The 24,240-nt window shown below is 42.4% G+C and overlaps 1 protein-coding gene across 1 annotated transcript in view; it reads left to right on the top strand.

Annotated features, from left to right (window-relative positions):
• LOC133131608 (UPF0606 protein KIAA1549L-like) overlaps positions 1 to 16,458 on the top strand; it is a 38,858-nt gene extending 22,400 nt beyond the window's left edge. Inside the window, exons 15-22 of the mRNA XM_061246980.1 lie at positions 2,035 to 2,156; positions 2,502 to 2,722; positions 5,005 to 5,137; positions 8,624 to 8,989; positions 10,108 to 10,205; positions 10,528 to 10,676; positions 11,250 to 11,401; positions 12,437 to 16,458. Of these exons, the coding sequence (XP_061102964.1) occupies positions 2,035 to 2,156; positions 2,502 to 2,722; positions 5,005 to 5,137; positions 8,624 to 8,989; positions 10,108 to 10,205; positions 10,528 to 10,676; positions 11,250 to 11,401; positions 12,437 to 12,721 (1,526 nt within the window). The 3' untranslated portion in view covers positions 12,722 to 16,458. The remainder of the gene's footprint in view (positions 1 to 2,034; positions 2,157 to 2,501; positions 2,723 to 5,004; positions 5,138 to 8,623; positions 8,990 to 10,107; positions 10,206 to 10,527; positions 10,677 to 11,249; positions 11,402 to 12,436) is intronic.
• Positions 16,459 to 24,240: the final 7,782 nt, after the last annotated feature.

Raw genomic sequence — 24,240 nt, 5'->3', positions numbered from 1 at the left:
GAGAAAGGTCACGCCTGGCTTTACACTGCAGGGTACTTCCACACCACCTGTTTTACCAATGGACTGGGCTTCATTCATTACACACATACATGCACGCCCACACGTGTAAAACCACTTACTGCACATGCCCATTTTCACACAGCGTGCTTTATTTCGGAAAACCAAGAACTAGACTCAATGAAACCTTGCTGAAGCAACTCATATTTTTCAACTCCCCCCAGTTTTTCTGAAGTAATGAAGTCTTTCTTGCTTCGCTTCTGTTTGCGAATGAACTGGTCGGGTCATTACAGAACAATGTCACACTAAATCAGTCATACTTGGGCGTTTAGAAAGATGTATTATTTGATCTCTATGGAGATTTGATGATTCCTGGTTTTTGTACCGTATGCTGTAATTGGATCTTCCCGTTCCCTCCCCCCAGGCCCTCCTCTCTTATGTAATTAGCTCTGGACTGGTACAGCATGCTTTATGGGTTTATGGATTTTAGCTGTATGGCTCTATGTTTGATTTATGTAGTATTATTATTCTGTATTTGATTTGTAGTATATTGTGTATTATTTATATCTGTAACTGGCTGTAGGCTGGCATAAGTTAACTTCCATGTAGTACTGTTGTTGCACATATATTGTAAATATTCTCTTAATTACAAAAAAAGCATATTGTTCTCTTTCAGTGTAAGGTGCTCAGGATAATAGCGCCTTCTAAACGTAAACGTTTCCATGATACTAGGAAATTAGTTATATCAGTAGATATACACCAATGGGCCAAAACATTATGACCACTCACAGATTACGCGAATAATGTTGATCATCTCGTAACAACGGTGCATGTCAAGGTCTGGGATATATTAAATGGTAAGCGAACAGTTAGTTCTCGTAGTTGACATGTGGGATGTGGGAGAAATGGGCAGGCGTAAAGACGTGATCGACTTGGACAAGGACCAAATTCCAAACAATTCCAGTTGGAACAATTCCAAAACGGCCAGGCTTGTGGGGTGCTCCTGATCAGCAGTGGTGAGTACCTACTGACAGTGGTCCGAGGAGGGACAAACCATGAACCGGCGACAGGGGTGTTGGGCGGCCAAGACTCATCGATGGGCGAGGGCAGGTAATGGGAGGAATGGGTCACAACACACAGTGCATTGCACCCTGCTGCGTGTGGCGTGCCCATGATAACGGCTGTCCATTGTCGAAAGCACCTACAATGGGAATGTGTGTGTCGGAACTGGACATTGGAGCAATGGAAGAAGGTTGTCTGGTCTGATGAGTCCGATTGTCTGGTTTAACATCATGTGGACGGCCAGGTACATGTTTGCCATTTTCCTGGGGAAGAGATGGCGACAGGATGCACTGTGGGAAGAAGACAAGGAGGGAATCTGATGCTCTGGGCAAATCCTGGGTCTGGGCATTAATGTGGAGGTCAGTTTGACACATGCCAACTACCTAAACATTCTTGCGGACCAGGTACAATCCTTCATGGCAATGGTATTCCCCAGTAGCAGTGCCTCTTTCAGCAGGCTAATGCGCCACACTGCACAAATTATTCGGGAATAATTTGAGGAACATTCAAGAGTTCAGGGTTTTGCCCTGGCCTCCAGATTCCCCAGATCTCAATCTGACCAAGCATCTGTGGGATGTGCTGGAACATCCATGGCGGCTCCACCTCGCATATTACAGGACTTAAAGGATCTGCTGCTAACGTCTTGGTGCCAGATACCACAGGGCACCTTCAGAGGTCTTGTAGAGTCCATGGCTTGGTGGCTCAGAGCTGTTTTGGTGGCACACGGAGGAGCAACAGCAAATTAGGCAGGTGGTCATAATGTTTCGTCTTATCTGTGTATAGTAGGTAACATACCATCCGCTGATGTACTGTTTGTGGTTGTAATGGGCACTGTCCATGGGCTGAACCCAGACTGTATGTTATCTCTATAGCTGCTGGTGAAAGGTGAAAGGTATAAGGGGTATATATGGTATGCAGTATATGGTATAAGGGGCTTGGTTCTATTTGACCGTTGACTATCTGCCTGTTCTTTAGATCCCTACGACTCCTCATCAGGCTCCCTGCAGCTCATTTCCATTAAGCCCATGACGGCCATGCCCTACTCACACCCGGCTTCCTCTGACCGAAGCCAGGACTCTGCCATCCACAATGGGGAGGTGAGTCTGGGTAACATGGGCGACTCAAAACACACACCAGACCTGGATCAAATATGTAACTGTTTTGGATTCAAATATTATTTTGTGCTTGATTGATTTTGCCTGGTGCAGTTGAGCCAACCAAGAGGACCAGAAGGCAGGCATTGCACTTTTGGAGAATATTTCATAGCTTCAAATACACCAGACAGGCTCAGTAAAGTGCAGAAAAGTATTTGAATCCAAAAGAGTTACGTGTTTTTCTCAGGTCTGATACACACACACACACACACACACACACACACACACACACTGTATTTAAACACAGCATTCACACACAAGCTCCATGCGCTCATGCTGCTGCTGCAGGTAAACATGGCCCTGAAGCAGAAGTCGGACATCGAGCACTACAGGAACAAGCTGCGGCTCAAAGCCAAGCGGAAGGGTTACGACTTCCCCGCCATCGACACCAGCAACAAGTCATACACGCACCGGCAGAGACACGGCCACGACGCGGCACACATGGAGCTGAGCAAGGCCCCGGACCCTGAAGAGGAGAGGGCCTCCACCTACGTCAAATCCAGGAGGAGGTGAGGGGAAATCTTGGGGAAATGTCAGGGCGATGTCAAGGCAACGTTACTGTGTATCTTAAGTGCACAATGTCAGAAACTACACCAGAGTCTAAAATGGGTAGTTTGCCAAGATGTTTAATGTTTCTTTGAAATTGACAATTTGAAAACAATAATAATATGTTCAAACTCATACTGCAGATTGCTCCCCACACTTATGGGATCAAGTATGCACTGGGCAGATTTAGGGAAAAAAGAAAACCTAGGGAGAATTCCTATAACCACATATTTTGTACAGTTACAGCATGAATCTACAATCATTTTTGCTTGACTATGGTGGCAGTTTGGCACAGTCATTGATGGCTACTCAAAGCATATCCAGTAAGTGCAATGCTCAAGGAGGGGCATTACTGAAGTGGCCAGAAGTTACAGCCTGAAGATGAGTGCCAGCTAAAGAAATTAAATAATGCAATGTGTATCTTTCTCTGTTAATCGCTATAGCAAACTGTTCTTCTCAGCATTGTTTCAATGAACAATAGACATGGTTCTACTGAACGGTCTGTAGTTCTATTTTTGGATATTGTGAGGGTTTTGTTCATTGTTCTGTTTCCATTAGAGTAGCTTTGGCGTCTCTTCTTTTTAATCTATCTTGTTTAATCCATTTTCTCAAAGTGAGACATACTGCGTTGTTTTAATCACCTTAATTCTTATAAATAATTAATTTTTGTGGAGGACCAGCTTTGGCAAGGCCAGCTCCAAATGTGTCCCCCTAGAACAATAAATGGATTAGACTGATTTGACTCAAAGCATGAGGAGCGAAAACAAAATTAATTTGCACTCGGAGCAAATGGACTCTTGGGCTGGTTCTGTTCCAAGCGGCATAACGCCATTTTAGCAACTTTTGCGTGGGCTTCACACTTGTCCACCCCTTCTCGTGAAACTCAGAGCAGTCATAAAATATAGATCGTAAATTAGGCACTTTATTACTGAATGTGACAACAGCCAAGGTGATCAAAGCATTGTCCTTTTTTCCCCCTCTTAGCTCGGTTTGATAGGAGCACAGCATTATACAGTGTTTACATGTCAACAAAATGTAGGACCAGTTTTTAAACCCATAACATCCCCTGCTGTAAAATCCAGCTATGCCAGCTTAACCAGCTTGAAAATTGAGCTGGTCTAGCTGGGTATGAGTGGGTCAACAAGCATAGCCAAGCTGGTCATGAAGCTGGTCTAGCTAGGTATGAGCTGGTCAACCTGGCACTGGTTTGAGCTGGTTTCAAAACATAGCTTGAGCTGGTCAAACCATGTCAAGCTGGGAGCTGGTCTGAACTGGTCAACCAGCTAAACCATGTTGAGCTCAAGCAGGGTCTCCTTTGGAAGGTTAAACAGCATGTTTAACCTTTATTTTTCTGGCTTACTGAGCCATGCGAACACAGAGCCACATAGACAAGGATGAAAGCACAGAGCTGCTTGTAAGACAGACACAAACAACAGAATGCATTCTGCTGACATGCGGGGGTGGTGTAGGTGGCACATGCATGCATTTATTACTGCTTTCAATCTCCCAGTCCTTGATTGCGAAAGATTTTATTTTATTTTTTTAACTGCCATATCAATATTACATTACTTCACGCTGTGCATTCAATAGACACTTGAGTCCAGGATGACCTTGTATGATTGGCTGCCTTCACTGTTCCACACGGTTCGACAGTACACATATGGGCTATAAATAAAGATGTGCTGCTTAATTATACAATATCAGCTTATGAGAGGCCACAGTTGTGTGTGCTATGAGAGAAGCTACTCTTAACTGAAGAGGTTCAGTATGCACACTCCCTGAAATAAAGTCACAGTGGAGCTTCATTTTTTCTCTTCAAGGATCACATTTCCAACATGTACCCTGAATGTATCGTAATGTTCTCTTTGGGTACAAATGAGTCCGAAAAATGTGCAAATTAGTTATATATTTGTGGCTGGGGTACCATTTTATGCACCTACACTATAGGGTACCACCCCAGCGACAAGCATTTGTACCTTTTTCGGCACTTTTCAGTGTAGAGCTCAGGTCTGATAACACAGAGGATCTGGTCTGACAGTGCTGAAGATGGTATTGAAGATGATGATTTTGTGCTTATGCTGCTGCAGTTGATGTCGGTGAAGTGATGAGTATAATATTGATGATGATGATTTCAATGGCTATGATGTTCCTGATAGTGATGAGGAAAAGGAGGATTGTTATTGCGATCGCGATGAGGGTGTTGATGATGGTGTTGATTGTGATTATGACGATGACCTGATTACAGACACCCCCAGATGAGTAAACCGGCCTGCCGAAGCCGACAGTCTCTGAACAGCCCCAGTCCGGGCGGAACCGAAATGGACCTGCTCGTCATGAGGGAGAGGCCCAGGAGGGGAATCCGCAACAGTGGCTATGATGTGAGTCTTAGCACGCTAGCACCCGGACCCAAAAAACAGCACCGAAATGTCAAAGGGAGATTCTGACACACAAAGGGGAAAGACTGACCAACGTCTAATGAAAACGGGAACTGGTTATCCTTTCTTAAAGCTCAGCATTGGGGTAATCACTTCAAGAACATCGAGCAGAGAGACGTACTAAGGTGGTGGAGTCATTAAATAATTCAATACTATATTCATAAGGTGATTTAGGTTTTGATACATTATACATTTTGAGTGTCTCTCACTTTCCCCCCTGTCTGCGAAGACTGGGCTTTGGAGACACGCATGGTTCTGCTGCTTGAATACAGAATTAGTGCCTCGCCTTTGTGTGAGGGCTGAAAGAGATTTAAAAATAAAAAACGACCTTCACTGAGAAATCGAGCTCCTAGCTCTGGACCCCTAGATATGAGCCCTCTCTTTAGTCCTCTGCGGCTACCTCTTCGGTAAACACAGTGGCCGCACAGTTGCAATAACAGGCTGTGGTGCTGAAAATGAGATGAGCGTGTTGTTGGCGTGGAGGCGCTTTAGCCGCTGTCGATGGTGCGAGCGCATAGCTCGGGGGCTGGATCAGCATGGATCCTCATTTTCCGCTGTCTCTGTTGCGGGAGAACTGATTTATGGGGCGTGCTGCGTTAGGTCCCCAGTACCTCCATTTCACACACAGGAAGTAGGGCGCAAGTGGCTGCCACCTATTTATCATGACGTTAGAGAGGAAGAGAGGAAGAGAAAGATGGAAGAGGGAGGTTATGAAGAACAGCTTAGACACACAAGGCTCCAACACTTTGACACAGCCTTTTTTCAATGAAATACTTCTAAATACTTTATCAACATATAGCATAAGACACTTTTCTAGCATTACAGCCCTACACACAGCCTTTGTTTATGAATATAATTAAAGTGCTTTTTCAGGTCGGTGAAATTGCTTTGGTAAGGTCCCTCCCTTGTTCACACAGTGGTGTGATCAATCAGCTTTATCTGTTTTTTTATCTTCTCAGTTTGACAACAAGCAGGAGATAATAATTTGTGGGTGGGTGACCATATTATAGGGTAGAGACCCCTAGGGCTGGCCATAAACATGCCTGAAAAACCATTAATATTAATAATAGTAATACTGTGATATATTTTATTCATATTCATTTATATAGCACCTTTCCACATCCCAGGGCTAATTTACACTCCACATGCTTATGCAACGTACAAGGCAAACAAACAGCAGCATGCAGGACACATACAAAGTACAGGCTAAAAGGGTCAAAGTGCAGAGCACAGGACCAGTGCAACAAAATGAAAGAAAAGGAATGTGAATAACACAGGAACAGAGACAGCTGGTCAGAATATGAAAATGACAAGTGGAGGAATGCACAGTCAAGAGCCAATTAGGGCCTTAAATGTATCATTAACATTTTAGAGTGGATGCATGACATCACAGGGAGTCAGAATGTGTAGGGTGGAAGTTATGCTTTGCCAAGTTTTGGGGTACTGTAGGTAAGAACCCTAGCGGCAGGATTCTGAGCATGCTGCAATTTTAAGATTAGCTTGTCAGGGAGACAGCAGAGCCTGGCAACAATAATATAATGGGATCCTGGATACTATGAAAGAATAGAATAAGCACTCTGCATTCGTGGGAGTGAGAAGTAGCCTTAAGCATATAAAGTTCTGAAAGTGAAAAATATTGACAGTGGTGGGAATGTTTGCATGATGTTCAAGGGACAGTGTGTTCTTTTGGATGAGCCTGAGGTTTAAGCCATTAATACCCAGGGTGGGAGTGTTATGTGGGGTTAGATTCAATTACATTCAATTTTACTACATTGTCATTGTCTTCTAGGTCAAAGAAATGCATCCTCTGCATTTGACCCATCCAAGTAACTTAGGAGCAATGGCCAGCCATATTGAGGAGTCTGAAAACCAACTCCAGTTCTGAGGCTAGTGCCTTGGTCAAGGGCAACGGCAGTAGTAAACCTATGGGCAATTTTCAATCTCCAATTAACCTAACCTGCATGTCTTTGGACTGCAGGTTAGGTTGGATTGTTATTTTTGGTTAAGGTTTAGTTTAGGGCGGCCTGTAGCGTAGTGGTTAAGGTACATGACTGGGACCCGCAAGGTCGGTGGTTCGATCCCCTGTGTATCCACAATAAGGTCCGCACAGCTGATGGGCCCTTGAGCATATGCATAACCCTGCATTTGCTCCAGGAGAGGATTGTCTCCTGCCTAGTCTAATCAACTGTATGTCGCTCTGGATAAGAGCGTCTGCCAAATGCCATAAATGTAAATGTTTAGTTTAGTTTATTGGGATCCCCATTAGTTGACTCAAGAAGCGCCGACTAGTCTACCTGGGGTCCGACTTGCAAAACATACAACATACAAAGTAGGTGGCTTCACTGGCTACATACTTGATGTTCACTTTGTGTATAATTAAGAGTTTGAACTTGTCCATTAATATGTTTCAGACAGACAGGCAGTCAAAGCCTGGAGAAATGGGATGAAACAGAGATGATCGTATGTTTTGTTATTGTAAGAGGATGAGCAGAAGTTGAGGCCATGGCTATGCCTGATCTCTCCCAGGGGAGGAGTCTGAATTAGAAAGATCCGGAAGCCCAGCACCAAGCTTTGTGGGACACGCTGGGTGTCTTGGGTGCAAGGGGAGAAAAAGAGGTTTAAAGAGGTTATTGGGGAGCATATGAATTTAGATAGTGAGGATGGTCAAGGATGGGATGGCTGTATTGATGTAGGTTGTCAATAAAACACAATTTAAAAGTGTCTTGCTGTTAGTCGAGGATGTTCTTGCCATGTGCATTGTCCACATTTAATTGTGCCGAATAGTAAAACAGGCTAGTCTATAATAGGGATTAGCTGACTTTCACATAAGTGGTTATTCCTGCAAGTGTGAACTGATAACTCTCCATGTCTGTTTGAGACCGACCTTCCTGAATGACACTTTAAAGCGAATGTCATTAACGCCTGTTCAGTGGTTGTAATGGACAGTGCAATCTGTGACTAGCCAAGAATGTGCAGCATCTTCAATTTGTTAATGGGGGCAAAATACCTGCATTTGCAGTAGAGCAAAACCTAATTGTGTGTGTGTTTGTTTGCATGTGTGTTTTGTGGGTATGCTTTTGTGTGTGTGTGTGTTTGTGTGACTATGCATTTGTGTGTGTGTGAGTTTGTGTGGCTATGCACTTGCATGTGTGTATGCATTTATGTGTGTGTGTTTGTGTGGGTATGCGCTTGTGTGTGTGCGTTTGTGTGTGTGTGTGTGTGTATGTGCGTGTGTGTGTGTGTGTGTGTGTGCGTTTGTGTGGGTGTGTACCTATGCGTGTGTGTGTGGGTGTTTGTGTGTGTATGTGCGTGTATATGTGCGTGTGTGCGTGTGTGTGTGTGTGTGTATGCATTTGTGTGTTTGTTTGACTTTGCATTTGTGTGTGTGTGTGTGTGATATGCACTTGTGTATATGTGTGTGTGTGTTAGACGGAGCCAGAGCTGATCGAGGAGACCAACGTGGACCGGCTGACGGGCTCCAAAGGTTATGCTAGCGGGCGGCAGGTCAAAGGTCACTCGGAGACGTCCACTCTGAGCTCGCAGCCCTCCATCGACGAGGTGCGGCAGCAGATGCACCTCCTCCTGGAGGAGGCCTTCAGCCTGGCCTCCGCCGGCCGCTCCACACACGGCCACCCCCAATACCACCACCTCCACGGCCCCTACAGCCCAGGACAGGCCCTGCCCTACTCAGACATGGTCACCAGTGCCCCTGGCACCATGAACAGGCCCCATGGCGGGCTGCAGTGGGTGCCAGCATATGGACCGGATGTGTACCAGTGCAGCCTGCCCAAACCTGTGAGTTCCTCTCAACCCAACATGATCGTTCATGCCCTCACACCCATTTGTCATGCCCTGGAAATCAGTTCACGTATACCGAATCCTGGATAAGCACTGCCCGACGATGACATTCCACAATTGCAAGGAGAAATATAATAGATATAAAATAGATGTATTTACACATAATCCGTGGGCAAGCGGCAAAAAAAATATCAGCAGAGGTTTGGGGAGGGTTAGGGTTAGGATTAACATTAACATTGTAACATTAACAATATTAATCGAGCATAGAGACACAAAAATGTTTTGTGCGCACACTTCCGAGTACCTCAGTTTTGGTTGGGGAATTTCAACGTACTGTTAACTTTAACCACTAGGGGCAGATGTTCAAATTTGGGAACATTGAGGCCGGTTTCAGCAGTCAGAACATCCGGTCTGCGGTCGTTGAATTAGTGTGAGACCAGGCTGCTGAACCGGTGGGGTCCAATCATATGCCAGGGCTGACAGTATGCAGGTTTTCATTCCAACTTACCACTACACCTGCTGACCTCACTGATGAACACACCTGCAGCCTGAGAGCAGGGCACTCATTAGGGAACTCTGGTGCCGGAGCCGGTGTGGCGATTGGTCGGAATGGAAACCTGCATACGCTTGGCCCTCCATGCCACATGACTGAGCACTGCTGCTCTGAACCCTAAACCCTGCTCTGAATACCCCTTCATGGTGAACTTTGCACAGTGGGAAAGGTAATCAAAGGGTTCAAATCCTGTATGGAACACTTCTACATGTTTCGGATTGTCCGCATGTATTCCTATAAAATGACAGTACACACTTAAATATAATTCCTTGCAGGTTGCTGTATGCAACACAAAAACGATGTTACTATTACATCAAATCACATTCATAAGGCTTCCCTGCTGAAAAAAAACAAAACAGCTCAAGCTAGGTTTTGAAACAGCTGATAGCGGGTATTTCAAGCTGGTCATAGCTGGATTTTACACCAGGGTTATAATGTTTCTCCTCTGCCCTATTGTTGTTAATCACTCACGTAATCATATGTTTGAGATTGTTGCTGTGCTCTGGTCTGGTTTTGTCAGTAGGTAAGTAGTAAGAGCTCTGTTTTGGGTTTGTCTCTCAAGGCCTTCCGGTTCACTCAGCTTCCCGACATGGCTGTGGGGTCCTCGCCGCCCCCAATACCCCCAAGAACAGGCCCTGCTTCTGGAGCAGCCCTGGGGCGGTAAGGACCCACTTCAGCTCATGCCAGTATCTCTTCATGGTGGGTTGTACTGAGCCTTAAGCTTATTTGTGGATGCAAGCCACGCTATTCCAGCAAATGTAAATGTGGCAGGTCCAGGATGATTTCATACACAAGTCCTGTGCATTTCTGAATCCTGAATCAGTTTTAACAAGACTGACCTGAATAGCAATGAAAATTTTTTTGGGGCGCCGTTCCCTTAGCCCAGTTCTTATGTGAGATGTGTGTGCCATCTAGTGGTGGGTGATGCATATGACAACATTCAGAGCTCTATTCTTTTTTGACCCCCTCCCCTCCTCCCCAGCTCCACTTCTGACATGGGCCCCAAGGCCAGGACCTCAGAGTCCTCCATCCCTGAGACACACAGCCAGCGCAACACCGCCCCCTATGTGCCAGTCACTAGAGCGCCCCTTCCTCCTGTCACAACGGACCAGTCCGTCTCAAACTACTCAGGTGAGTGCTAAATGCTTTAGTGTTACCAACAGGCTTTAATAAATAAAAAAAAAGAAATCGTGGCTTTAATAAAAATGCTCCTCTTTTTTAATAAGTATTCTCCCCTGTTTTAATAAGAATGCTATCCTGTCTTCTTATTGAAATGTGTGGGTGATGAAAATGTATGTTTTATTAGTTTTGGTAATAAAATGATTATTACCAAATAATTTGGGATTTTTCCAACACTGCATTTAACACTCCAATTACAGCAGCTTGAGTGCATTCAATAGACAATCATATCATATAGTAATAAGTGGCTTTGGACAGAGGTGCTAGAAAAAATCGAATTTCTTTAGACCTCACTGACTCCCTTGTAAAATTATGAAACGGCTCTATTCCATATCTGGGTTGTTCTTGCATAGAGCTGAAGTAAGTTGACTATACAGCAAGATAATTGGGTTTCCACAATGTACCTATAGTTCCCTTTATGGAATAACTTTGCGTGTACATAATGTTCTTGAAGCAGTGAGACGGTATGACGGTGACCAGGTGCACGGTTGTCAGGAAGGCTGATCTCAGTGTCTGTCGCTGCAGGAAACCCAATAACAGCAGTGTACGCCATACCAGCCAGCCGGGGCGGTTACTCGGGCTACTTTGTTCCCACGCCGCCCTCCTCCTACCGGAGCCCCTCCTGGATGTCCTACCCCCCAGAGCCGGAGGACGTGCCGCACCAGTGGGCCGACTCTGTAAGCCCGCCCGCCACCCCGCACGCTGCCCCGCTTTTCTTCTACACTGATTCTTCTTCAAATCAGAAGAGTGCCATTATCCCTCCCCCCACTCCTCCTCCCAATATGCCTGTAATGCCAAATTGACCTGCCCTCTGCACTTGCCTCCTTGTATGTACGGAATGTTTTTTTTCCCTGTTTGTCTGCTTGTTTCAACCAAATGCCTTCATGCAGTGTCTTTTTGCAGAACCAGTGTCATTTAGAAACCATTTGCTGAACTGAATTTATCGGTGGCGTTGAGTGGATGCAGCAAAATACCAGGGTAGTTGAGCACATTTCCTTAATGATCATAATACCATCTTTTTTTTGGAGTCTTGTTATTGTTACCTGTCAGAAAAATCACACACATTTCATACCCAGATCAAAAACAACTCATGGCAAAGTTCAAACCTTCCGTTTGAATTGACAGCTCATTTTAAACTCACTTCAGATAGCGAAACACTAATTTTCGGTCACACTTTATTTGAAGTGTAAGTTCATAAACCATACCTACTACCTATCGTAAACATAACATAACGTCACTTTATAAAGCTATTATAAACCAATGTTGTGCTTGATGGCTGGCATATCGTGATATATCGTGTTTTCGTACATATGTTTTCATCTGCTATATCTCTGTATGTCAGCCGTGAGAAAGCATTGCAATTGTTTATGAATGCCTTGTAAAGTCATAACACCATTCTCATAAAGATTCAATGAATATTTTATGAAGACCTTATGAAATTACACTTGTTATAAATAGTGACCAAGCTTTCTTATTTTTATTGTATTGTGAGTTCAGTTACAGTTTAAAACTACTTTTCCCTTTTATTAAAGAAGTTAAATCATTAACTTATATATTACTTACTATAACGGCACAAGATCAAACATTTACCCTACAAACTGTTACACTGATGATTATACTGATAAAGTAGTTGCTGGTGTATTTGTGTGTTGTGCTTTTTGGCGAGACGCGGTGCGAGCGGGTAGTGATGTTTGCACCGCCGGCTGTCATAGGTGCCCCTGCCGGGGTATGCAGAGGCCTTCCCTCACCCCCAGTACCCGCGGGGAAGCCCCCTGGTGCTCCCGCGTCAGTACAGCCAGGCATCCTCCACACGCAGCGGGCCGGAGCCTCCCCCCACGCCCTCCACCGCCGCGTCTCAGCAGAGCCTGACGGAGACGGCTGAGACCCCCGACACCTCCCTCAGCAGCATCTCCACCACCGCCCTGGTCAAGGCCATCCGGGAGGAGGTGGCCAAGCTGGCCAAGAAGCAGACCAACATATTCGATTTCCAGGTCTAATGCTCCCCCCTCCCCCCCCGGGACTTGAAGGCCGTACGACGTGTGTGTGTACCGTGACGCTGGAGACCTGACTTGCGTTCAAGATGGCTAATGTTCGCCAACATATTTTTTTAAAAATTCCGTTTGGCGCTAATGTTAGCGAACGTTAGCTCACAGTTTTAAAAGTAGTGCCCAGCAAACAAAAATGGTTGTTGACAGGGAAAACGCAGACAGAACAAAAGTCTACAATTAGATAGTTGGCTGTTACGATACAGCCATACAGATACAGATGGACAACGTTTGCTAACATTAAAAAAAAAGAACAATTTTGTTTGGCGCTAATGTTAGCTAACGTTAGCTCACAGCTTGAAAAGTAGTGCCCAGCGAACAAAAATGGCTGTTGATGGGGAAAACGCAGAGAGAACAAACGTTTACAATTAGATAGTCGGCTGTTATGATACAGTCATTCCGATACAGACAGCTAACGTGTGCCAACATATTCAAATTTTAATGTTTGCTGTCTTGAACGCACATCAGGTTTATGGCCCAAGGTGGGCAAATGCTTCTTGATTTTTATGTTTGTCTCAATTTGTCTTTCAGTTTTTTGTCGTTTTGGCTTTTTGGATAATTTCCACTGGTTCATTGTATATTTCTCATTGAAAGGCTAAATGTTAAACACACTCTTATACATCGAATGTAGAGGTCCTAAGATGGGACTAGGCACTATTAGGAACATTGGTAACGGTACGGCATTTAATTAATGCAAGCAGTGAGCCTTTTGGCCAAAACATCATTAGCAATAGCATCATGAGCATTGTCATCAACATCAGCATGATGTAAAGTACATAAAACATGGGAATAAGCTTGAACAATGTGATTGTATATTTGGTATAAATACACCCAGTGATAAATCCCTCACCAGGCCATATACACACGTATATAAGACCTCACACATCGGCAGTGAATAGAACTACATCACTGTCACTTTGTCTCTGCAGTCCCCCTGAGTGACAATGAAAGCAGTTTTGCACCATAGATATATACATAGTATAGTATATCTTTGAGTCTGGAGTTAACTTTTTCATTCATACTGCTACACCAACATTCACAGTTTCAAATTCCCGAAAGTTTGTTCAAATTAACCCAAATTGAAGATGTGCACTATAATATGTTTACTTTCATATTTGTGGAGAATTGAGGAATGGTTCCTGAACATGACATAATTAATGTCTCTAGAAATTCCAGTATCCATAATTGCTGCTATTGTGGTGATATACATGACAGCTAATCAAAGGCCTTTTCTTTCAGTCATATACAATTGAATGATAATATTTTCAAGTCCATTTTGTTACGGAGCATAATCATCTGTTGCATATGTATTTTAAAGTGATTGGCATGTATTTATCAAAGACGAATGCTTCTGCTGCATGTAACCCTTGGATATTTGACATAAGGGCCTTTTGTATGTAAGGGGGTGGGAATCGAAAAAAACTGGAAGGCCACTGAACTGGTAAAGCTACTGAGCTCCATCCATAGTGAAACTATATTCAGAAATGTGGATTCATTACACTGAATTGTGAATGTCCTTTGTATGAATATATTTTTTATGTTAATGCACTGGAACGTATAATGGAAAATCATTGAATGCACTTTATCATTTGAAAGCATTGATAACGATATTGAAATGAAAGTTAGAGCTAGGTAATACATTCAGGAGTGAAGGTGTTGGTCATTTGATTCTTGAGTGGAATGACACAGACAGTTCCTGGTATAAAACACCAGACCTCAAATATCAAAGTGAATGTTATGCAATTGTCAGATAAAATGTGAAAAACTAAAAAATGCAATTTTTTTGAATTAAATAATGTATGCAGAAATTAGAAATGCATAGCATTTTGGTTGGGAAGTACCCAGATTTGAAAAATATCTGCATATTAGCACAACTGTAGTTCGACTAACTGTTCATGGTTCAGTATGTTTACAATACATAGCCTACTTTCAATAAACATTAAAAAAGATAAATAGACATTTATGGTCAGAGCCACCTGCAACACATCGTTCCCCTCTCTGAGAAACGTGCACTTGGCTCTTAGGTTTACCTGGCACTGACATCAGCCAGGTGTAGGCTGCATATGCCATTCCCGGTTACTGAAGCTACAGGCCAGTTTATATTTAGCACAGTCCACTCTCCTACCCAAAATATAGACAGCTAGCTACATCTACCTTTTAGTTAAGATGTTTGACTGCTCGATTGGGGCAAACTGCATATTGCAGTTGCAGTATAGGACTGTTTCCATAGAAACGCTCACTATCACAACAAGAAGGTGGTTGCCAGTGGCCCTGTGCTGTGTTTAAAATTGATAAATATAAATAAATGTATGGAATTACATGGTTTTATAATGTGTCATTTTATAATTTTATTTAGAAAGTGGGACTCTCTGTGTCCTAGAGGGATGTTCCTGCACAATAGACTGGAACAGGTATTCACCCTAGATATCAATGGAGCCATGAACTCATGAGCTTGCAAATGAAATATTTACTTTGCTATGGTCTAGACTGAGCAGGAAGAAGTGTGCATGGCAATCCAAATTGTTTAAAATGTTACCTTCTTTTGCCATCACCAAAGTCTGCAGAATACCTCGCCTAAATCTTTGGACTTCCCTTTATAATGTGGTTTAAGGCCAACATACTGCCACACTGAAGATGTTGCGATGTTTTTTAGTTTTTTTTGCAATTCAATCTTGGGCCTCTATCTTCCTCTGTACTCCTGTCTAATGCGCTAGCCAATGGGATCATTTGAGACATGTAACATGTTCATAAGCAGTGCCAGTACTTTAAAAAGGGATGCTGTCTAATGGAATGCCTTCAGTATTCATAGATACAGTCTAAAACGGTACACTAATAGTCTGGGCAGAGGCCTACCATGGTATATGGTGTTACCTGACCATATAGGTCCAACTCTGCATTGCAGTTTATATGACGGAATATCCAATTGTGTCAAATATATGGGCCTACTGATTAATTATAAACATACCATCAACAACATAATAAGTGCAATTTGTGGTTGAAAATCCAGATGCATTTCACAAGTCCGTTTCTTTCTGACATCAGTACATTTGTAACAGTTTGATTCACAATCTACTTTTGTCAATTTTTGAAAATAGCCACTCAAGTAATTTTCAGCTTGGGCTGATCTCAGTGTGTATCTAAAATCTCTAGCCAAACATGATTGAACAATGAATAATGTCTCTTCTCAGTCAGCTACAGTTCAAATAAATAAATAGAAAAGACTGCACAAGTGTAATATACTGTACATCAGACAACCAGCCAACAGATGCCTGCATATCCTTGTCTGTTGCATTTTCTTATGTACATGCTTTCTAATCATAGTCATATTTTCTTTTAAGTGCAATAAATGATATTTGTCACTAATTTTGGGAGATGAACACTGGACCCAAACCCAGAAAGTGTACTGTATATATATATGTATAATTGTACAGCTTTACATTCAGTGTTTTAATGTTTAATCTCGGTTTCTGGCATTCTTTTTTGCTGATGTATTGAAACCTGCATTGATGATGTCAGATGCTTATGATGATGATTCCTGTATCTGATTTGTTTTACAGTTGTCGACCAAATTCACGTGTAAAAATGAACATGTTCGCATTGTACTGTTTCAAAAAGAATAATCATTGGAAAAAAGATAAAGGATTTGAAATCAAAAGAAGGATCCTAATAAAAGTGTTGGTATGAGTGTATTGTGTTTTATGTATTTTATTTATTTGCCTTGGTGGTGGGCTATGAGCTAGGCTACACTTTTATAAGTTTTAAAGGTCAATGATTTTGGAAGTGTAGTGTAATTTAAATATGCTAAAAACGGGAGAATAATGCATTAAACCATTGCTATTTTCTGGATAATAAATCCGGCGATAAATTTGTGAAGGGCTGTTTTTGCGCCATTAAGTTTTCAGCTATAATATAAAATATATGGCATATGGTAATATGTCCAATAGCATTGCCGTGGTATTTGCAGTGGCATGCATAATTCATAGTGCATAACCTTGCATCATAATAGCCTCAATAATATTTTACAAGTTAAGAGTATCAGCATCCAGGTCATCTAATTAAAGTGCACACCATTGCCATAGACATAGCAGGGGCTTTTGGGATGCATAGTAAATTCCTCCATAGGTCACTCGTTTTTTTAACTCAAGGTCCGCTTATTAAGCAGAAATAACTATGTAAATTTGGGTAATGGAAAATCATCTTCACCAACTGCTTCTGTTGTGAATTAAAGGCAACACAAACGTTTCCTATGTATGAAGACAGATATTGACATTCCTGATTTGCCATTTTCAGCTTGCCCCAGAAATGGAAAGTAACACAAATTATGTAATTTCTGAAATAATCACAGGAAATTTTCTCACATACAGCTCAATGAGATCAGCAATGCATCAGGTGGATGCACCAGCAAATGAGCCTCATTATAAGACTAAAGAGTGTGGTCTAGTGTGATTTGGCCTGTAGCGTAGTTGTTAAGGTACATGAGGTACATGACTGGGAGCTGCAAGGTCAGTGACTCGATCCCCGGTGTAGCCACAATAAGATCCGCACAGCCGTTGGGTCCTTAAGCAATGCCCTTAACCCTGCATTGCTTAGTCTAAACGCTATTAATGTAATGTAATGTAATGTAATTAATTAATTTTATTTGATGCTTCAAATTACAGTTGAACATTATAGGTGATTAGCTACACACCCAACTCAAAAATATGATTGCATGAAAGAGCAGAAGTGAAGAAGAAGGGAGTCCCTTGTGTAATGTATTTCCAGTGGGTAGCACCAGACAAAACTAAATAGTCTTATCTAGAGGCATTCCGGAATAGCCTTATTATATCATGAGGTGAAAGGTCAAGGTTCCAAAAAGTGTACTGAAAATAACACTGTGTCTTCATCATATTCTGCATTGTTTATCTGTTTCTATGCAAGGTTTAATTGGAAATTGATTAAAAAAATATGAAAAACTGATGGAAGGATGAAAAGAAATTTAAAAAATGATGTCACTTGAAATACCGCAATGAAATACATTCTCTAATAATAACCATACAAAAAATGACATGAGGCATCATCCCTCCAAGTCTTTGTGACAGCCCATACAGGAAGACGGGAAGGAGAGACTTTTGAAAAGAGTAAAATTCAACTCCACTCGTTTCCTTACCCCAGACATAGTATCTGCAAGAATCCCTGATTGTGTGTGCATGGAAGAAAGGACCTATATACTACATCAATTCAACAGGGGCTTCTGAGACCACTGTTTTATTGCAGAAGATGAGGACTTCATATGAATAGTTCTATTGATTTCACAAGATTCGCATTCAAATTCACTGCCTTCAGTGTTATGTTCTGAACAGAATGGACGTTAATTTGATGAAAGCCAGTGTTTAATTCACTTCTGTCCCCGAGGAGCTAATTCTGTGCTCAAACACAATGTGTCCATTTTGTACTGTGTAGATCAGGGATATGAGTGCCCGGTCCTGGAGTGCCAGTGGCATTTCTGTTTTTCTTCCATCTGAGCAAGAACAAAAGAGTTTGATGGATGATTGAAAGTCTGAGCCTGAATATTCAGAATGGCAAAACGCCGCATGCTGAATTATTTGGGTTTGCATTCATTAAACCTGAATAATTAAAATTAATCCAGTTATGTAGTTACAGGTTTGGATAGAGCAAAAACCAGGACCATCTCTGGCCCTCCAGGAACAGGGTTACCTCCCGAATGGTGTAGATGAACAAAAGTTGTTATTAAACTTGGATTTTTTGACATGATTATTAAAAAAACCTTTGACAGCTTTCACAAGGCTCTGGACAAGCCCTCCTGTTTATTTCTCTGTGATTCAGAACTTGATATTTGACATACAGTTTTAGTAATGGGATGCAGAATGTATTTAAGCTTTACAGAAATTGTTATTGACAGGCTCAGCACTGAGGCATTATTGCCTAAAGCCGCAACTCATTTGGTGGTCATGAGAAAATCGATCTCTGATTTCGGGAGTAATGGACTGTGGACTGCTCTGAGGATGCTCTGTGTTTACATTGACAAGTTGTGCTTCCTGGATATCCTGGCATCCACCATTAGAAGGTGTGTCAATTATTCCAGTTGCATCTTGGAAGGCTTGGAAATCATTCTTAATATTGACTTGAACTACTCAGATTTTCTGAGTTACCACAAAAATGTTCTGTGAAAATATTGAGATATTCAATGAGCCAAAATACCTTTTTATATATCAAAAGAAAATTTGTTCTCCTGATTTTTCTGGCACTATTCACCATTGCATATACATGTCTGCATCACCTGAGGGGACTGCCTGTAGCCTAGTGGACCCGGAAGGTTGGTGGTTCAAGCTCCGGTGTAGCCATGATGTGATCCACACTTCTGTTGGGCCCTTGAGCAAGGCCCTTAATCCAGCATTGCTCCAGGGGGTATTGTCCCCTGCTTACTCTAATCAACTGCAAGTCGCTTTGGATAAAAGCATCAGCTAAATAGAAATATTATGGGTCCAAGCACAAAGTGCTGTAACTCCATTGTTTTTGTTCTGTTTTTAAATTATTTTACTTTGATAAAAGTGAATGGGATAAAACTGCAAATTGTAGAGTTACGAAACTTGGCAGGTAGATTCAGTTACTCCACCTTATTGCAATGACTCCTATTGGCCCCATGATGGTGCTGTAATGCAGCCATTTATGTTTTAGCCCATAACTCCTGAACCATCTGGGCTAGAATCAAAATCCCTTTTCCCCCAGATGCCTTGATAAAAGTTATCACTTTTTTGTTGTTGTTCCAAACCGTGCAGAAAACTTGTAAAGCAAATTACCAAATAACTTGAAAATATGTATGCTGTGCCATAAACAATGGTCCATACAGTCCATCTATATAAGCATTTAAAAAACAGTTTAAAGAAATAGTCAGCGAGGAAGCTGTTTCCGACAAGGTCCTAGTCCCAATGGATAACCCAATTCATAAATTTTCTGCCATGGTTCATTTTTCACTTTTTATTTTGCTGGTGACAAAAATCCCTGCTTGCACGGTCGTCCAGTGGCTAGTACAGTTGCCTCTGAGCAAGAAGGTCCCAGGTTCAAATCTGCCCAGGGTCCTTTCTGCGTAGTTTCAAAGTGCCAGTGTTGACTTCCTCCATCAAAGTGTCTGTACTTTCCGAATGCTGCTTGGACCCAGTCAATTGTTGCTTGTAATTATTATTATTATTACTCATGGAGACTGCCCTTGTCTCCTTCAGTGAAGCAGTTCAATGAGCTGTAGTATCTTCTGTCTTAAGCCTTCTAGATCTTTCTGTAGCACTTACTATAACAGAGTTGACCATGCGCTCCTCCTCTCCACCCTGACCACTTCGGGAATCTCACACGCACCTCTAAAATGGGTGGAATACTACCTCTGTGGACGCTCCTTTTGGGCTGGGGTGAGGAATTGTCCAGACCCCATGATTTTCCTACAGGTGTCCCCCAAGGCTCTGCTCCCTGCCCCCCCTCGTTTTACATGCATGTCAAATCTTCCCACAGTTTTTCTTCCATGGTTCTTTTCTTCTTCTTCTATATTGATGATACTTCGAGATACCTCTCCTTTTCCCTATCTGACACTGATTATGCGTCTCTGCTTGCCAGACGGATATATCAAGCTGGATGGCACACTGTCACTATCACTAAAATCTGAGGTGCGGTATATCCTGCCCAAATCCTCCGTCCTGCAAGACCCCTCATTCTGGTTGCTGACAGAGGGTTCAGTCAGAGCACTTCAACTGCAAAACGCCTAGGGTGATACTTTTAAAACCAATTACCCTTCCATGTGGCAGCAATGTGTTGGACCTTCTTTACAACATCCAAAGAATGTAGCACATTCCCTCCCAGGTCTGGGAATGTTACTAGCCAGGTCTGGCACTATTGGTCAGACATGTGCATGTGTTTTATATTAAAGCAAGTCACTCTGGATAAGCTAATGTGATGTCTCCTATATTAACATTAGACAGCATTCACAATCATACTGTATATAAACGTGGGGGGCGACATGGCTCAGGCAGTAAGAGCAGTCGTCTGGCAGTCAGAGGGTTCGATCCCCCACCCGGGCTGTGTCGAAGTGTCCCTGAGCAAGACACCTAACCCCTAAATGCTCCTGACGAGCTGGTCGACGCCTTGCATGGCAGCCAATCGCCGTTGGTGTGTGAGTGTGTGTATGAATGGGTGAATGAGAAGCATCAATTGTACAGCGCTTTGGATAAAGGCGCTATATAAATGACAACCATTTATTTTAAGGTTAAAGACTGATGAAGAAATATAACTCTACAGGTAAGCACTGGTCAACGGCTGTGGTGTATAACTGCTTCCAGAAGGATAGTAATGGCCTACTTTCTCTCATTCACACTCACAGTGGCCAGCCCTTTCTTGTGTCTCTGGGAGAACTGCTTCAGTAATCAGTTTAGCTGCACCTGAACCAGGATGCTGGCCTATTTCTACACGCGCCTCTTTTTTGCCCGAAAAACAAACTTGTTAAACGTAAAGAAGTTTCTATTTCCACCACTAGATGGGACCAGTTTCCTTCTTTAACACATCTCCAACTGCAAATTAGCCTGCCCACCCCATCTCTGTCAGAGACATTGTGGGATAGATGATGGATTTGGGAGACAGTTTATCTAGGATAGCGCTTATTATTGATCTCACACTGAACACCCTACGGGTCCTTCTATGGCTTGGGAACTCATTCTGGCAGCCCAGCTAGGCCTTACAGCATTGAAACAAATGTACTTTATACCTGTGGCTGTACATTATACCATTGTCAGTACTGTTCTGAACTGGGCCTGTAATGATTCTTCCCACAAAGGTGTCAGTATTGATCATACGCTGGCTCCCCCGGACACCCGGGTGACCTGTCGTCGGTGACAGAAACTATTTTCTCATGCACTGCATACGTATGATGTCATAGAGAAGAAGAGCCGGTCTGCATTATTTTTATCCAACACATCCAGATCCACTCCCCTGGAAATGGCCCACTCTGCCATGCTAGTCATTTCCTTCTGCTATTACCGCCTTCTTTCTGGCTGAAGAAAGCCATTATTTACCAGACATTCAGGTAAAAATACATCTTAAAAAAAACTGTTCACCACAATAGTTCTGGAAGCTTCTCCTCCGTGTTATCATTAACCTTGTAGCCAACTTTAAAAGCTATGCTTTTAGTGAGAGCCTCCTGTCACTGGTGAGTTGATGGCCTGGGGCTTAGCACAGTTAGCTTGTATGATAAAATACCACTCTTCTTTGCAGTCCCTCTGCCTGACAACCAAGGCTACATATACCACAATGTTGACATTTGCCTTCAATCAAATCAAGCAAGCTTTAATTTAATTTGTTCTTTGTTACTATAACAAGCAGCTTCTCCTCACATCTGATCAATTTGCTAGCTAGCTAAGTACACAAAACATTTCATAAAAACAAGTAGCATAGTAGTAAACTACTATCCTTACCATAGATATCCATGGATATTACTTACTAATATCCTTACTATCCTCACCTTACTTCAGTCTTCAAAAATCTGCAGGTACAGGACATTCGTCATTCCAAAAGCATCAAACTTGCATCGTTTGTGTCCACTGACATGTCATTCATTCATTCATTCATTATTCTAACCCGCTTATCCTGAACAGGGTCGCAGGGGGGCTGGAGCCTATCCCAGCATACATTGGGCGAAAGGCAGGAATACACCCTGGACAGGTCGCCAGTCCATCACAGGGCATTGACATGTCATGAAGCATAAATTAGCCTTGCGTCGTTACTCAAAGCATATTACTATCCTTTCCTTGATGTCCTGTCATAATACTGATTTGATCTTGAGGGCCATCTAACCCACCATTATGAAGTACATAGGGGGCAGCCTGTAGCCTTGTGGCTAAGGTACATGAGTGAGACCTGGAAGGTTGGTGGTTCAAGCCCTGGCGTAGCCACGGTTAGCTCCACACTGCATTTGGGCCCTTGAGCAAGGCCCTTACTTTTAAAAATAATTGGGGTCCCCTGGCAGCCAAATAAGCAACCACGTATGTCATTTATTGAGTTGAGCCAGCTCTGATCTCACCAATGGGGAGATAATGGGTCACCTGGCCAATCACAGGACCTAATTAAATGTCTGCTCCATGGATTGCCCAGATTATCTGTTAAGGCGAGGGCTTTTCCCTCTCACGGTCCTTATCAGCCTTTCAGTGAGGGACAGAGGAGGATTTAGCGGGATGAGACGCAGAATGATATTGGCCAGAGCGCGATCACAGAGAACACACAGAGCCCAAGCACAGGGACGTCTGGCAGAGATAGGACCACACAGTTCTCCTCATAGCTCTCGTAATGAGATTGTCAATATTGACTTCAATTGCTGAGATAAGCGCACTGATTTCTCCTGTCCCTGGCTGAATTAACATGGACCATATGTGAAAATCGACTGGCGTTCTCACTGTAGCCTTAAGAAAAATGTCCAAGTATGACTCACCTTCTGATGACCGGAGTCAAGTCAGGGTTGAGAGTTTGCAGTCATAATAAAATGTGAGCAAGTACATGTTTACTGTATAACCCTGCTAGGCACCTTCAAAGTAACCCCTAATACATTGTTTTCTGCAGCAATACAGGGTGCTGATATGCATATTTGTCTCCCTTTGACTTTGTCTCCCTACAGACTGTAAAATACAGATATGAGAAAACCCTCAAACACGTGGTGGCCATGGGAAACCTCTGTGCAGTTTTCATGTGATGGAAACAATGGCTGTGGCAAGCAAAATCATATAATTAGGGCCATTATTTTAGATTTCATTCACAACATTTGGACAGTGAGAGTCCAATATGTATCATTGTAAATGGTCATTAGGGCTTGGCGATATATGGCCAAAATATCATATCAAGATATTATTCATATTATTGATCGTATGACAGTATTTGGTTTCCCAAAACAAATTATGAGTGAAGTAATCAGAAATATATGGAAATATAGAAAATATATTGATCATATATATATCAATAAATATAAATATATCAATATATTGAATATATTTTAATTTTCTATTAGGGACAAAAACTGAATGGTGAAAAATATTGAATAACGTTCAAAAATGGATGGTAAACATAAAAAACATATTTTTACACACAACTTACAACCTGAGGCTACTAGACAAATTATTCAAGCAGAATTAAATCCACGTTTCTAGGTTTGGAATTAAATTAAAAGAAAATACCTCCAAGTAGGGATGGAACCTTATCAAAAGTATTTTCAACTTAATAACAATCATTGCCATGTGGAATATTGATTTTGATTGATTGATTGATTTTTTCTTCTTTAATCAAACATGGTGTTGCAGTAAACACCAAAACTGCAGAGGCCCAGTGGAATGCTTCAAGGACAACTGACAAAAGAAGAAAAAACACTACATCCGTTGGGTGTTGATATTACATCCACTCAGCAGCAAGGCCTTGCAGCCTCCATGACAAAAACACATCACAATGATGATTGTTAT

This window comes from Conger conger, chromosome 6, assembly GCF_963514075.1.
Source record: "Conger conger chromosome 6, fConCon1.1, whole genome shotgun sequence".
In the NCBI taxonomy this organism is placed as follows: Eukaryota; Metazoa; Chordata; class Actinopteri; order Anguilliformes; family Congridae; genus Conger; species Conger conger.
This window is presented reverse-complemented; position numbering and strand designations above follow the sequence as displayed.